Source organism: Cynocephalus volans, chromosome 12 (assembly GCF_027409185.1).
Source record: "Cynocephalus volans isolate mCynVol1 chromosome 12, mCynVol1.pri, whole genome shotgun sequence".
Classification (NCBI taxonomy): Eukaryota; Metazoa; Chordata; class Mammalia; order Dermoptera; family Cynocephalidae; genus Cynocephalus; species Cynocephalus volans.
In genome coordinates, this window is record NC_084471.1 from 26,917,016 (window position 1) to 26,932,544 (window position 15,529).

General features: G+C 36.5%; 1 protein-coding gene across 1 annotated transcript in view; it reads right to left on the minus strand.

Annotated features, from left to right (window-relative positions):
* CFAP54 (cilia and flagella associated protein 54) overlaps positions 1–15,529 on the minus strand; it is a 302,389-nt gene that overhangs the window by 219,593 nt on the left and 67,267 nt on the right. The window contains exons 20-22 of the mRNA XM_063115642.1: positions 8,947–9,123; positions 5,060–5,152; positions 4,608–4,793 (exon numbers count right to left, since the gene is read on the minus strand). Coding sequence (XP_062971712.1) covers positions 4,608–4,793; positions 5,060–5,152; positions 8,947–9,123 — 456 coding nt within the window. The remainder of the gene's footprint in view (positions 1–4,607; positions 4,794–5,059; positions 5,153–8,946; positions 9,124–15,529) is intronic.

Sequence of the window (15,529 nt, forward strand, 5' to 3'; positions counted from 1 at the left end):
GAACTCTTCTACTCTATTAGTAAAACTATAAACTAGCACAGCTAGTTAGTGGGACTGTAAACTAGCACAGCCATTATGGAAAACGGTACAGAGGTTTCTCAAACAACTACAGATAGAACTGCCATATGATCCAGCAGTCCTACTGCTGGTATATATCTAGAGGAATGGAAATCATCATGTCGAAGGGATATCTGTACTCCCATGTTCATCAAAGCTCTTTTTACAATAGTCAAAATATGGAACCAGCCTAAGTATCCATTGATGGATGACTAGATAAAGAAAATGTGGTATATATACACAATGGAATACTACTCAGCCATAAAAAAGAATGAAATTCTGCCATTTGCAGCAACATGAATGAGTCTGGAGAAAATTATGTTAAATGAAATAAGCCAGACAAAGAAACAGAAATACTGCATGTTCTCACTCATAAGTGGCTGCTAGGAAGGAAGGGGGTGGAGAAGGAAGGAGAAAAGAAGGAAGGAATGAAGGAAAGAAAGAAAACAGATTACAACAATAAGTTGAACTTTCAGAAGGAGAGAACAAACCTAAGGATACTAAAGATGGGAAGGAGGGGCAGGGGGTTGGGGAAGCAATAGGTCAGGTAAAGGGCGTAAAGAAATATCATGATTTATAAGAATGAATATGCTAACAATAAATAAAAATTAAAAAAATAAAATAAAAAGTTTCTTGCTGTGCATCACCTCAGGCCTTCTCATCAGCCTGTCCAGATGTGAGGCCAAAGGAAAAAGGAAGGGTGAGGTTTAAAAACTAGTCAATGATCAAACACCAAAAATGAGGTCAGACTCTTTATGACACTGAGTGAGCCAATCAGATTCTCTTCCCCAGGAATTTGGAACCAAAATGAGGAGCCACCTAGCTGGTCTCTGCTTGTAGCTGAAATTGAGGGATATAGAAATATTCAGGAACTGCCATTCTTCCTCCACATATAGAGAGAACCAAAGGAACAAGACCTAGAGCTGCCTGCACTCCTAGGCCTTCCCAGAGCCCATCTGCATTACCCCAAGCCAGGCTGCTTCCCTAACTTGCAATTGGGGTCTTAACTGAAACCATAAATCAAAATTGTCTAAACAAGGGCTACTGCTATGGTAATGAATTTGATCAAAAAAGATATTTCAAAGGAAGAAGAAATGACATCTAGCATAGAACCTGGCACAAAATAGACATTGAATAAATAAATCATCAATAAGTAGATGAGTAGACAGATAGGTGATATGCAGTTAGAGGATGCAAGGGAAAAGAAGAGTTGAAACTTCTTAAAGAGCTTAAAACATGAGGATAATTATCTTTTTACCTGTAACTTTTTTTTAAATTTGAAAAGTCATAGATAAGGCAAATATTTATTAATCTAAGAGTTTTAATGAATGCATATATGAATGGGAAAACGTATGAAATTCATTTCCCTTTCTCCTGCCACTATTGTGATTGCTGACAAAGCATTTGTGTTCCAACATCAAACTCTACTGCCAATACCGATCATGAAGACCTACCTGCTCACCAACACCAACCCAGGCAGAGAACAAAAAGGAAATTGACAGAGGAAGAGGTGAAGACAGTATAGAGGGAGGGAAAGACAGGGAGCAGAGGGTCACTTAAAAATAGATGGGAGAGATGCAGACTCTAAAAGAATTGGCACATGTTAGATGTCCAATACATAACTTCCTGGAACCTGGCAGAGCAGCAGAAAGGCATGAGTTGGTTCAAGTGTCAGTCTGACTATCTGCTACCCAAGCAACCTTGGGTAAACTACTGAAGCTCCCTGAGACACCCTTTCTGGGGTGCAATGAGATTGGAAGAGAAAAGATTAAATTAATCTCAGATTCCTCAGCTGTGAAATGAAAGTAATCATACCACCTCATAGAGTTATTGTAATAAGTGGAATAATGAATTTTAAATGCCTGGCACATAGCAGTTTTTTAATAAGCTATATTCCCATTTCCTTATCTCAACAAGCCATTCTACCCACTCACTACTTGATCCAGTAGTTCAGTAATTCAGTAGAATATGGCATTTGGTCTTATACCCATTTTACAGATAGGGAAATGGAGACCAAACAACATGCCTAAAATCATAGTCTCTAAGGTCAAGGTTAAAATCCTGCCCACAGATTTCTAGTGTTCTATATTTTATATCACATTATCTAGCCATTTCTACTTAAAGAGGAAGAATAAAAAGAAATGCGGTTAAAAAGAGGGAGGAAATATCCACAGAAATATATGAGAGTATTTCAAAAAGTTTGTGGAAAAGGAATAAAAAGACAATATAAATTATTCCATAAACTTTTTGAAGATCCTTCATAAAATTCAAAAGATTCCTCAAAAAAATTCCAGATAGACTTAATGAGTAGCTTTGTACATTCAGGGAAAGCCTAGCAAAGACTGATCTGACTTTATTAAGGTTTATAGAATAATGTTGAGTAAAAGTACAACCTAAAATCTCAAAAGCCAAGTTAATCACAGGCATTTAGAGAATTATCTGCGTATTTTACTATAAAAATTTTATGATAATATGTTTTAAAGAACAGAATTGTCACCAAAAAAAGAACATAATTGTCCTGAAATTTAAAACTAACCATTCTCATGAAAATTAGATTGTACTTCTGAAAGAAAGGCACATTAACTTGTTAGAACTAAAAAGCTTAAACTTAAGTTGCAAAGTAAGGGGGTTTAATAAGTTTTAAATAAGAAAGTTTTACTTTAGCCACTTAACATGAGAGAGAATGCTCATAATCTGTCATAAAGGAACTACAGAACTGCAATGATAGTATCAATAAAGAAACACAGGTCATTACTTCATGACACTTCTCATTATACCAGCAGTAGAGCTTGGACTTCGTTTTATTAACTTTCAATGAAAGTTCTGCCAAATGGAGCCCAAGAATCAAACCACTCTCTGGAGAAAACTTAGGCCTTGATGAAATATTCAGTTCCTCCCAATAACTCCATCACTGTTAATTAGGGAATATATTAGATTCCAAAGACAACAAAGCATCAGAAAACCATGAGCCAATGCTATGTGCTAAACCAATGCTAGACAAATCCTAGCAATTCTCTCAATTTAATTTTCTTTGAAAAATATGATAATATAAAATCCCACTAAGATCTTAGCTTACAATACTAATTACCTAGTAATAAAAAATAACACGATAGAAATATGATAAAATTTAGAAGAGTTATCAGCTCTCCAGCCAACAATAGGTATAAAATTAGATGCTTGAGGCCTAGGTGAATGAGTCACTCTTTATAGCATCATCTTCACTGGTGACATTTTAAGTCAGGTAACAGCTACTGCAGCAAAAATGTTAATTCATGAGTATATCCATAACTAAAAATAATAATACTATTTATTTAGGGCCTACTATGTGAGAGGTGCTACAGTCAAACAGTTGACATGCATAATTCTACTTAATACTTGCAATACCTCTCAGAAGTAGCTGCCATTATTAGTCCCATTTCACAGAAAAAAATTACTTGTCTACCAATATCCCATGGCTAGAATGAGAAGCTGCAACTTCAACTCAAGTCTGTCTGTCTCAATTGACCCAGAAATTTCACTTCAATGAATTTAACCTAAGAAAGTAATCACAAGATTGGCCAGTTAGCACACTTGATTAGAGCATGATGCTATTAAAAGCAAGGTCAAGGGTTCAGATCTTAGTAGTAGCCAGCTGCGAAAAAAAAAACGAAAGAAAGAAAGAAAGTAATCATGGATGCAGGTAAAGATTTGTATACATGGATCTGCATCACAGCTTTGTTCATAATAGCAAAAGACTGGACAGTGTCTAAATGTCTAGCAATGGAGAATAACTAAATAAACTGTGATGTATCCATAACATTCAATACCATGGAGCAACTAGAAATGACATTTTGGAAGGATACTTAATGGAATGAAAAAATGTCAATTATATATTAAATGAAAATATCAGGATATAAAAGAACATGTATAATATAATTAAAATTATGCATTATACATAAATTCATATGCATATTTGTGTGTATGTATATATGTATATATACATATATAGGTGTGCATATCTAGATAGATAGAATAATAGACAGGTAGGGAGACAGACAAGCAGACAGACAGACAGAGAAAAATAAAAGGGTATATCTGGAGCAGGGTTTCTCACCCTTGGCACTATTGACATTTTGTGCTGGGTAATTCTCTGTCATGGGTGGCTGTCCAGTACATCGTAAGGTACTTATCAACATCCCTGGCCTCTACTTAGTAGATGCCAGTAGCACCCTGCTAGGTTGTGACAATCAAAAACGTCTCCAGACAGTGACAAAATTACCCCAGGGTAAGAAAAATAACATTTATTTTCTTCTTTATGCATTTTAGTATTTTCCAAATTTTTAAAAATTAAGATGTATTATATTTGTGGGAAAAGAAATGTTATTGTAAAGAAGCAAACTCACTAAGAGAAGGAATGAGTCATATTTTATGAAACTAAACTGCAATAATGGAAAATAATGTATTACAGGAACTTTAGAAAATCTGCTGTGATTTTTTTTTTTCCATCAGAAATTACTTAGTAAACTTTTAACAGAAAAACAGACGAAATAAGTAAAAGAAGTCTCTTCTACCTGCGTCAGGAACATCCGAGCTGTAACAGCAGAAAGAGGTGGATAAACGAGAATTGGTTTAGTTGTCTCCCCAATAGCACCACCAATGAGCTTCCCATTAGAAGAATAAGCAGCAATTGCAAATATGTATTTTTCATTGGTTTCTAAACCTTTCACTTCGAAAATGCTTTTACCATCAGCTGGTATCTATCAACAAAAAGTATATTTCAAGTTATACATGGGAAAGTAAAATAACGTGACTTTTAAATATAATTAAATAAACCTTATATTCATATTTTTTAAAAAAACAAAAAACCTCTTTTCTTCCACTGTTGGGTTTTAATTATGACTGAAGTTGAAATTAGAGCTATTTGCTAAAATAATGACTTCATAAGGGGAAAAAAAAAACACTTTATTGTCATCAATGAGGCTTTGGTAAGATTTCTTGACATTTAATTTTTAATTCAACGTACCGCTTCTCCAGAATTTGGGAGATGATTATTGTTTAGCCTTACTTTTCCATAGCTTCCTTCTGCTTTGCAACCCAAAATGCAGTACCAGCATACCTGCCAAGGAGAGAGAGGAGGAGCCTATCATCTGTTTAAAAGGCATTTGATTTCTTTTATGTCAATGTAGCAAAAGGAATACTTCTCTAAATAAAAATACAACTATTCAAGTTTCAAACATAAAATCTAACTTTACAAATATGCTTACGTTTTATCTTAGAAAACTAAAGACAAATATGGGGCTAGTTTACACAGGACTATTGAAACTAAAATATTCATTACTAATTATTTTAATTACCATTAATTTAGTAGTTCCTATGAGCTAAGTATTAGTAGGAAATTTACATATACTTTCTTTTTTTTTTTTTTTTTTTTTGTCCTTTTTGTGACCGGTAAGGGGATCGCAACCCTTGGCTTGGTGTCGCTCGCACCGCACTCAGCCAGTGAGCGCACCGGCCATCCCTATGTAGGATCCGAACCTGCACGGCGGGAGCGCCGCTGCGCTCCCAGCGCCGCACCCTCCTGAGTGCGCCACGCGATCGGCCCTACATATACTTTCTAATATTCACAACATCCCTGTGAGATGGATACTATTGTCATTTTGCTTTACAATTAATGGAAATAGAGATGTTAAATAACTGTTCCCAAGACCAGACAGTGCCAAAGATTAACTCCAAAGATGACTTAATCTTAAAAAAAAAGACCAACACTGAAATGATTTTCATATTTTACATAATATGTATGACAAAAAAAGCAAATGGAAAAAGAAACAAGACGCTAAATTGTAGCATTTAAAATAAAATATAAGGGCCAGCCCGTGGCTCACTTGGGAGAGTGCGGTGCTGATAACACCAAGGCTGTGGGTTCAGATCCTATGTAGGGATGGCCGGTTCACTCACTGGCTGAGCATGGTGCTGACAACACCAAGCCAAGCGTTGAGATCCCCTTACCGGTCATCTTTTAAAAAATAAAAAATAAAAAAAATAAAATATAAAAATACATATGAAAAAGCCTGGAACAAAATGCCCCTAAATAAGAACAGTGGTGGGATTTGGATGGTAAAATGGTAAAACGGGAGGTAATTTTTTCCTCCAAATTATACATTTTCTGAAAGATATTACTTTGATAATTTTTAAATATAGTTATAAACAAAACACAAAATGCAAATTCCATGGAAACAACCTAACTTAAACTTTAAATGGTTAAACAATGGTCCTTCTGCCAAGATGTGAAAATAATGGAGATTCTTTATTGGAATGAACGATTCTCACTGAAGGAAAAGGGGAGCAAGTTGATACCTAAGGGAGTAGCACTATGAACGAGCCATACTGTTGGGGGTTGTGGTGGTCATCACTGTGGCATTCCCTTTTTCCCAGAGGCAACTCCTAAACTACAAGGGAAATTGGAAAAAGAAAATGTAATTGTTTCCAGGAAGCAGCTTCCTCTTACAGCTTAGGCCTGCTACTCCTTCCTCCAAGTCAACAGAAAAATCCTAATGGTGTCTAATCTACATGAGTGGTCCTCAACCTGACTGTGCTCCAGAATCACTTTTTTAAAATACAGTTTGTACAAAATCAATCATTTTCCTAAATTACAGATACACAAACCTGCCTAGCTTCAATGAGTTAGAATTTCTAGTCCAAGTGTCTGAACCTTTGTAATTCCAGAGAAAATTTCTCAGGTGACTGTGATATGCACAAGTGATTAAAGAGCACTAGTCAAAGGCAGGAGAACTCTAAGGACAGACAGAACATTGAAGGAACCTGGAGGCCAGAGGAAAAAAATCAGATGAATCTCAGGTTAAAATTTGAAATTAACTTCCCTTGATTTCCAATGCAAAAAGAGTAACGTCTTTCATAGAAAAAAAAAGGCAAAAAGACTGTGTTATATGACTTTAGATCATTATTACTCAAAGTTCCAATATACAAGTATAAACCAGAATTTGGAGGGTAAAATTCTCTCTAAAAGCATTTTTACATGTAGACTTTATATTTTCGTTTTGTTCCACTGATGGAGTAACTCTAAGAAGCTATGTATAACAAGAATCGACATAAGAGTAGAGATATCATCAACACATCACCATTAATTTTAGAAGAGTTTATAAATAACGTAAATAACACTGGCATTTTCAATTATAAAAAAATATTTTAATGAAATGAATAAATACCTCAACAAGAGATTTTGATAAGAAAAAAGATGGCTGAATTCTCAAACCGGAAAATTTATTTAAGCCCATAGCACCATCTAGTGCTAATGAGTATGTAACAGTTGGTGACAATTTCCTGGGACAACTTTCCTAATGTAAAATACACATAAACTTCATATAATGCACAAATTGACAAGTCCTAAAACTGTAGGTCAAATATGAGACTCATATCTTCCTATTTCTAAGCATTATGAAATCAACTAATCACTAAATTGAAATACATAAAAAATAAGATTTTGGTTAAATAAACCAAAATATTTGAATAAAAACAAACAAAAACTCTTAGTAAATCAGCCAGTCATAGTTCTGTACTAGTTTTCCAAAATTAGTGAAGCCCCATTCTTAAACAGATTTTTTAAAAATCCAAAGTTGAACTTTCAAACTGCTAGCAATAGCACTATATTACCTACAGTACAGCACATTTAGGTGTAAGATGAATGTTACTTCTGTTCCCCCAATTATCAAGCATTACGAAAGTGATATTACTTCTCACTGATGTCCATCTCCCATTAGTCTGAAGCTCCTTGAAGAATGGAACCACGTTTTACCTGTGTTTATACCTCAATTACTTCACAGAGAGCTTGACAGATTATAGACACAATAATTGGATAGAGTTTATGAAAAACAGTCAAATAATGTAATCATAGCCTATACCTTCATTAATTACTTTTAGTAAACTTTACTATATACCTTTAATACAAGGGGTGGAGAGACATCAGTTGATATGCCAAGAATATTATACAGTACCTCATTTTATTTTCACAGTAAATAACACTTTACAAATGAAAAAACCACAGAAAATGTATTTAGCTTTCCTAAATTCATACTGCTAGTAAAAGGTGGAGCTAGAATATTAAACCTAAATGTGTCTGACCTCAAAGCCTATGATCTTTCTACTATATCAAGTTCATGCAAAACATCCTAAAGAGAATCAAAGACAAAACTTTATTATTTTATAAAACATCAAAGAGCATGTTGTTGAACATCCAAAAGAGGAAAATGCAATATTCGAAATATAAATTAGGTGGAACCAGATTCTTGTGAGGTAACTAAATCTCAAGTTTTAGTCACATTTAGGCCAAATTCCAAAGCGTCAGGAATGGGAGAAAAAGCTCATCCTTTAATAAATACATAAATGTTTATGATTCATAATATGGTTGGAACTGTCATTTGTTTGCATCAAAAGAATTCACATTTTCTTGGAAGAACTTTGGGCAGAACCTCTAGATTCACCACCTTCACATGTCCATACTGCTGCCTCGTCTCCATCGCTGGCTCTGCGACTAACTTCTACCCTCTTCAAATGTCTGATTCCACTCAGGTAAGGCCTCTATCCTGAGCACACTAGGATGTCAGCATATGACTGTGTAATGGTGACAAAGATACTTAGAGGAAAATGCTTTCCTATTGTGTCTCCTTACCATATATTTGGCTATAGCACTGCAATACAGAGGACACCGTAAGTAGCAAAAGGGGGAAAATACCATGAAGAAATAAGTATACATAAGACATCAGGATACTAATCCAGTGTTCAGTGCTTATAAATAAGACTTTTCAGGTCTTAAAAGCAAAAAAAGTATGAATCATTATAGTCATAAAAGTACTTACATTGCTTTGCATGAGGCAAAGATCATAACAAACAGCTTACCTTAATATCTGAAATAAACGGAGCAGGTTTGAGTGTCACAGAACAATGAGTTCGGGAGAGCAGGATAGGAGGAGGAGGGATTCTGCTTTTTTGAGTTTTTGAACTTTCCAAAAATTTCTGATATGAATATAGGGCATTCTGTTCTGCTTCAGTTTTCTCAATTAAAGAATACGCTTCCTAAAATGAAGTGTGAAAACAGAAAAATACATTTTAAGAGCCTGGACTTCACTTACATTTTCAGAATTCTGATGATATAAGACAACATTATCTTTCACTGTGCAGTCTTTTGAGGCTCAGAGGCATATATATTTTAATCATTGCAAGATTTTGTACTAAATAAGGTTAAGCATGCTCATCAATGGTGGCATATTTCTATGTCTAATATATTTATCATTACTATCATACATTAATATGAGACATTTCATTTTTAAACCAAACCCTCTGAATATCTATCATCATATTTCATTGTCCTTAAAAAGTTCAAAACACAATCATCTGCATTTATTCTGACAAAGTGTACACTTACCCTTAATGCAGCTTGAGGTGTGACTCTCAAGTAATAAGACTATTGGTAAATGTAGTTTATGAAATGAATATTATTCAGAGTTTCTTACTAGCAGCAAAAAGAAATAAAATAGACACACTTATTCTGTAAACTTGAAGTAAAGGCAATTACTTTTGTAAAACAGAAAGATAACACATGAAACAAAAGAGAAACATAAAAATCCGATCTAAATAAATTTCTAAAGTAAAGCTAAATATATCAGCAACAATAATACATGCATATAGGTTAAACTGGCCTTCTAAATAAAATTAAAAGGCAAAGATTCTCTAATTGAGCTCCAAGCAAAATCCCATGTGAAGATTAAAATTAAATGAATGATGGAAAAAGAACAGTCTTTTCAACAAATGGTGCTAGAACAACTGGGTCTCCACATGCAAAAGAATAAAGTTGGACCCCTACTTCACGTTATATACAAATATCAACTCAAAATGAATCACAGACCCAAATGTAAGAGGTAAAATTAGAAAACTCATAGAAGAAAACATAAGAGCAAATATTTATGACCTTGGGTTAGGCAATGATTTCTTAGGTATAACACCAAAAGCACACTGACAAAAAAAAGTACATAAATTGGACCCCACTAAAATTAAAAACATTTGTGCTTCAAAGGATGCCATCAAGAAAGTGAAAAGACAACCTACAGAAGGGGAGAAAATATTTGCAAATCATATACCTCATAAGAGACTTGTATTCAGTATATGTAAAGAACTATTACAACTCAATAATAAAATGGCAAATAACCCCATTAAAAAATGAGCAAAGAATTTTGATAGACATTTCTCCAGAAAAGATATATAAATAACCGATAAGCACATGAAAAGATGTACATCATCATTAGCCATTAGGGATGAAAATGCAAAATCGGCAAACTGACTCAAGAAGCAGGAAACAGAAGAATAATGATAGAAGAAACTGGAAAAGATATCTGCTGTGGTCTGATTGAATTGTGTTATCCAAAGTCCATATATTAGAAGCTTAATTCCCACTGTAACTGTTGAGGGTGGGAAACCCTATTATGGCAATTGAAAGGTGGGGCCTTGAAGACGTTGATTAGATTGTAGGACCGCGTGCAGTAGTGAATGGATTAATAATGGTGGCCAGGGGCATGGTTCTGAGGGCTTTAAAAGGAGAGCATGAGAGTCTCTCTCTCTCTCTCTCTCTGCTTCACCATTTTCTGCCATGTGAGACCCCTGCATTGCTGTAAAGCCACTACCAAAGACCCTACCAAAGTGTGTTCCCTGGACTTTGGATTTTCCAGCCTCCAAAACTGCAAGCAATAAATTTCATTTTCTTACAAAGTACCCAGCTCCAGCTATATTGTTACAAGCAACAGAAACAGACTAATACAGTACCCAAAAATTACTTCCCATGAAAGTGTCCGGCTCAAATGATCTCATAAGCAAAATATGTCAGATCTTAAGGTATTGATCATTCCTATGCCATCTTTAAATTGTTTTCTCATATAATTTTATAAAACTATTATAACTCTGATAAAACTGCACATGAAAACACAGAGCTACAATTTTATAAATATAAATGCAAACATTCTAAATAAAATACTAATACCTTGAATCTAACAATATATGAAAGGTATAATGTACTGTAATTATATTGTCTTTCTCCCAGGAATGCAAGGATAATTTAATAGGAAGTAAATAAATATAACTTTATATATTCATAAATCAAATGAGAAAAACTATGAATATAGTGCTCAATAACCAAAAAGATATTTGAACATTTTAAACATTTATTACTGATTTTTTAAAAACTCAAACTAGGAAAGCTATTTTAGTATTATTAAAAAATATTAATTTTCACCAGTAGCCAAAATATTACTTATAGCCCAAAAGTAGCACTCTTAGTGCTAATAGTGAAGCACAAAAAGATTTCTCAATAAAATCCACAAAGAGAAATAATGTCACTATTCCATTTTATTATGGAAATTCTAGTCAGTTTAACAAATACAAAAGAAGAAATCCTGGAAATAAGGAGACATGTCTGTCTACCAAATTTCAAATGCATTTCACTCTGATACAAAAACCTGTGCTGTTTCCCCTACAGAAGACATGCTAAGTTTGAAGTTTCCATTTGGAAATATGGATCTCAAGCCCAAAGGAGAGAGTAAGACTGGAAATAGGATCTGGTTATGCATCAAAGTGATATTTAAAGTGTAGTGAGTAAACCAGCTCCCTGTGAGAGTGGAGATTATAAAACTAGTGTCATACATTGTTTCCTAAAATAATGAATCTTGACCTAAATTGATATCAGAATTTACTTCTCATTTTTATTTTTTATTGGAAATAGTTGACATTAAGGTCTAAAATCATTAGTCATGGTTAAAATGTATCTGTGATGACAAATGGTTTTTTAACTCTACTCATTCTATGCCAGGAAACCTTGGGAATGTTTCTGCATTTGCAGGTCAAGAATCTTACCAACTTCAAGGACATTCATTCTTTTATGTGGGACGGGACTTCTTATATGGTAACTGTGTTTCCAGAGCCTACATGCCAAAGACCTTAGGCATTTCGACCCCAAAACTAGTTTATACACACATAGTAGGTGCTCAGTGCAACTGTTGAATCATTGAACGAATGAGTCAATCGAGGAGATAGGATGGCATCTGCTCTCCTCCATTGCTTCCACTTTTTCACTCATTCAACCAAACTGAGAAGATAAAAAGTATATATGTAGAAAAGGAATGAAAAAAGGGTCAGGGGCAGATGTTGAGGGAGCTGAGTCATAAAATCTACCACAGAACCAAGACCTAAGCACTGCCAGTTAGGCCCAGAGGACACAACCAGAACAGGGCTGGGCAGAGGTTGCTTCCTCTGCACCCCCTACCACAGACAACAGAGCAGCTTTGGCTCCCTGGGAGGGCAAATGTGTCTGCAGAGCAGGGCTCCCACGAAGGGCAACAGCAGGTGAGAGCCTTGATGAGGAAGAGGCCAGAGCCAGAAAAGGTAAGTGGATTCCCCAGATAACTGCGGGAAAACTTTGACAGAAGAAATTCCTACTTGAACAGAAGGGAGAAAAAACCTATTATATTTAAAACATTCAATGTTAATGTGCCTTCATTTGCATCCCAGGCTGTGGAGACCAAGCTATTTCAGGTTACATAAGAACAGGTAAAACCAGCCTAAACAAAAATGATGCAACACAAGGGAAGAGAGTCAATGCCTTGAAAATCTGGAGACATTTTCTTCCTCTAGATTTTGTTTGGAGCCTGTAAAATATAGCAGCAGCTCTGCACCTGACCCCATCTCAATTGACTAGACAACTGCCCTGGGCTCCCCAACTTAATCCCAAAATTTTCCTTGGTAGTTCCTGCTCCAGTGAACTAGTTGGACACTAGCATCTTCTGACTTGACTCTAGCATCTTCTCTCTGCATATCCATGAACCCAACAAGGATCAATAATTTACTGCTTTCTGTTGTTAGGGTATCACAGACATTTCTCAAACTGGCGGTTGATGAATATCATCTATGGAGCTTATTTAAAAATTAAGATTGTCTGTTCCCACTCCAAAATAAAAATCTCCAGGAGCTTGAATATCTGCATTATTAACAAATGCCAAGAATAATTCTGAAGCACTGCAAGGACTGGGAACCACTGATTGAAATGAGTAATCTACCTTTCTCCCCTGCCTTTCTCCCCTGCCTTTCTTCAACTTTCAGTCTTTAACCCTTCAATGGTGCCTCCAGTACTTGCTACAGTGCAAACTTCTCCATAGCCTTTTTCACTCTGATCATATTTTCTAGCCTTATCTCCTTCTCTATTTCCCTCTCTATCTACCTCTCTGTCCAACCTAACCCCTGAAACCATAAAAGAAAAAATTTCACTCATTCCCTGACAGTGCTATGCTCTTTCAGGCTTCTGAGTCTTTGTCCATGCAATTTCCTCTTCCTGGAAGATCCTACATCCCTTTCTCTACTTCAAGACCCATTCAAACATCACCTCCTCTGATATCTTCCAAGACAGCTCCATGTACTTGGGTACTGCATTCCCTTTATTTCCTACTATCTTTATTTAGCAGGTATAATAAAATACTAAATACTAAATAACACTAAATACTGAAATAAAGATAATAGGAAATGAAGGGAATGGAGTACCTATATACATGCAGCTGTCCACATCCTCTAAACAATGAGTATCTCAGTGGCAAGAACAGTAATTTATCTATCTCTTTTGGTTCAATCAATGTGTTTTGAGTGAAAGACACACTAAATTATGACAGAAGAGAATGATCTTTACTATAATGCATTTTAAGATAGTATGTTTAAAATGTTCTGATTGGGTCTTGATCAATTTTAACTTTGGACCCCTAACTCAGATCCCATGCCCAATTTGAAACAGGTTAACAGAAGTATTAAAGTTTTCGGGGCCCACCCGGGGACCCAGAGCATGGAGAAGGGGACCAGATCACCATCCCACAACCAGGCACACTGTGCCAGCACCTCAGGACATGCCCTGGGACTCAAGACATGGAAAGGGGACTGGACCCTCCTCCCACAACCAGGCATGCCACGCCAGCTCCTCGGGGCCCACCCAGGGACCTAAGGCATGGAGAATGGGACCAGACCACACTCCCACAACCAGGCACACTATGCCAGCACCTTGGGGTATGCCTGGGGTCCAGACGCATGGAGAAGGGGACCAGACCCTCCTCCCACAACCAGGTATGCCGCGCCAGTGCCTCTAAACCTGCCCAGAGACCTGGGGAATGGAAAAGGGGACCGGACTGCCCTCCCTCAACAAGGCAGACCATGCCAGCACCTCAGAGCCCACCTGGGGACCCAGGGCATGGAGAAGGGGATGGGAGCCTCCTCCCACAACCAGGCACACCACGCCAGCACCTAAGGTCCATCCTAGGGACCTGGGGCACGGGGAAGGAGACCAGACTGCCCTCCCACCACCAGACACACTGTGCCAGCACCTCGGGGCCTGCCTGGTGACCCGAGGCATGGAGAAGGGAATTGGACCCTCCTCCCACAACCAGGCACATGGAGCCAATGCCTCAGGGCCTGCCCAGGGACCAGAGGCATGGAGAAAGGGACTAGACATACCCCACAACCAGGCACACCACCAGCACCAAGGAGCATGGCAAAAACATGACCTTATTTTGGTGGCCCGCCAGAGCCACCACAATAAGCATAGCTGCCATGAAAGTGGCTAGACGCCACAACCACCACACAGATAGTCCGCCAACCAGTGGAGTGCATTGACACAAGAGTCACCAGAAGAGACAAAGAAAAGAAGAGGATGTCTCTCTCCACAAAGCCCATTTCAGAGTGACAGAAGAAGTATCTGCTCTATGATAATATTAGGGGACCTGATCACACCTCTCAGCATTGGACAGATCATCTAGGCAACAAATCAACAGAGTAACCATAACTCTTTAAGAAGGAGGGAAGTAATCTACGGTAATTAGAGGGGGTAGGGGGAGGCAATGGGGGAAGAGAAGAGATTGGACAAGGGGCATAAAGAATAATTACGATTTGTAACAATATATGTGCTAGTAATATTGATTTGATCAATATATCTCAATGTTCAACCCCCAAAATATGTATAATCGATTTTGATTCAATAAAGAAATTTTTTTTAAAAAAAAGAAGTATTAAAGTTTTAAGTGAAAGGTAACAAAAGAAAAGTCTGAAACCAAGTTTTTGATTTAGGGAAATCAGATAAATTCTGTGATAGAACTCAAAGCAAATCCTAATGCTAATTAGAAATTAGAATCTTAACAAGTCAAATCATTGAGCTGCTAATAAGATTCCATTTATGAGAAAGTGATTGGGGTTTTTTTTAAGGAGGTTCCTCATCAGAAAAGAAGTTCTAAAAAATCAAGAAGAAAAAATTCCCATGAAACCAATTCTACTCAATTGTGGGAAGGTGTTATGAATATGGACTTGAACATTGTCTATAATAGCAATGCTCTAGAATACCTAAGTATTATAACTGCTAAATCTAGACAAACCATCCTCTAATCAGAAGAAAAATGTCATGTTTTCCATGACA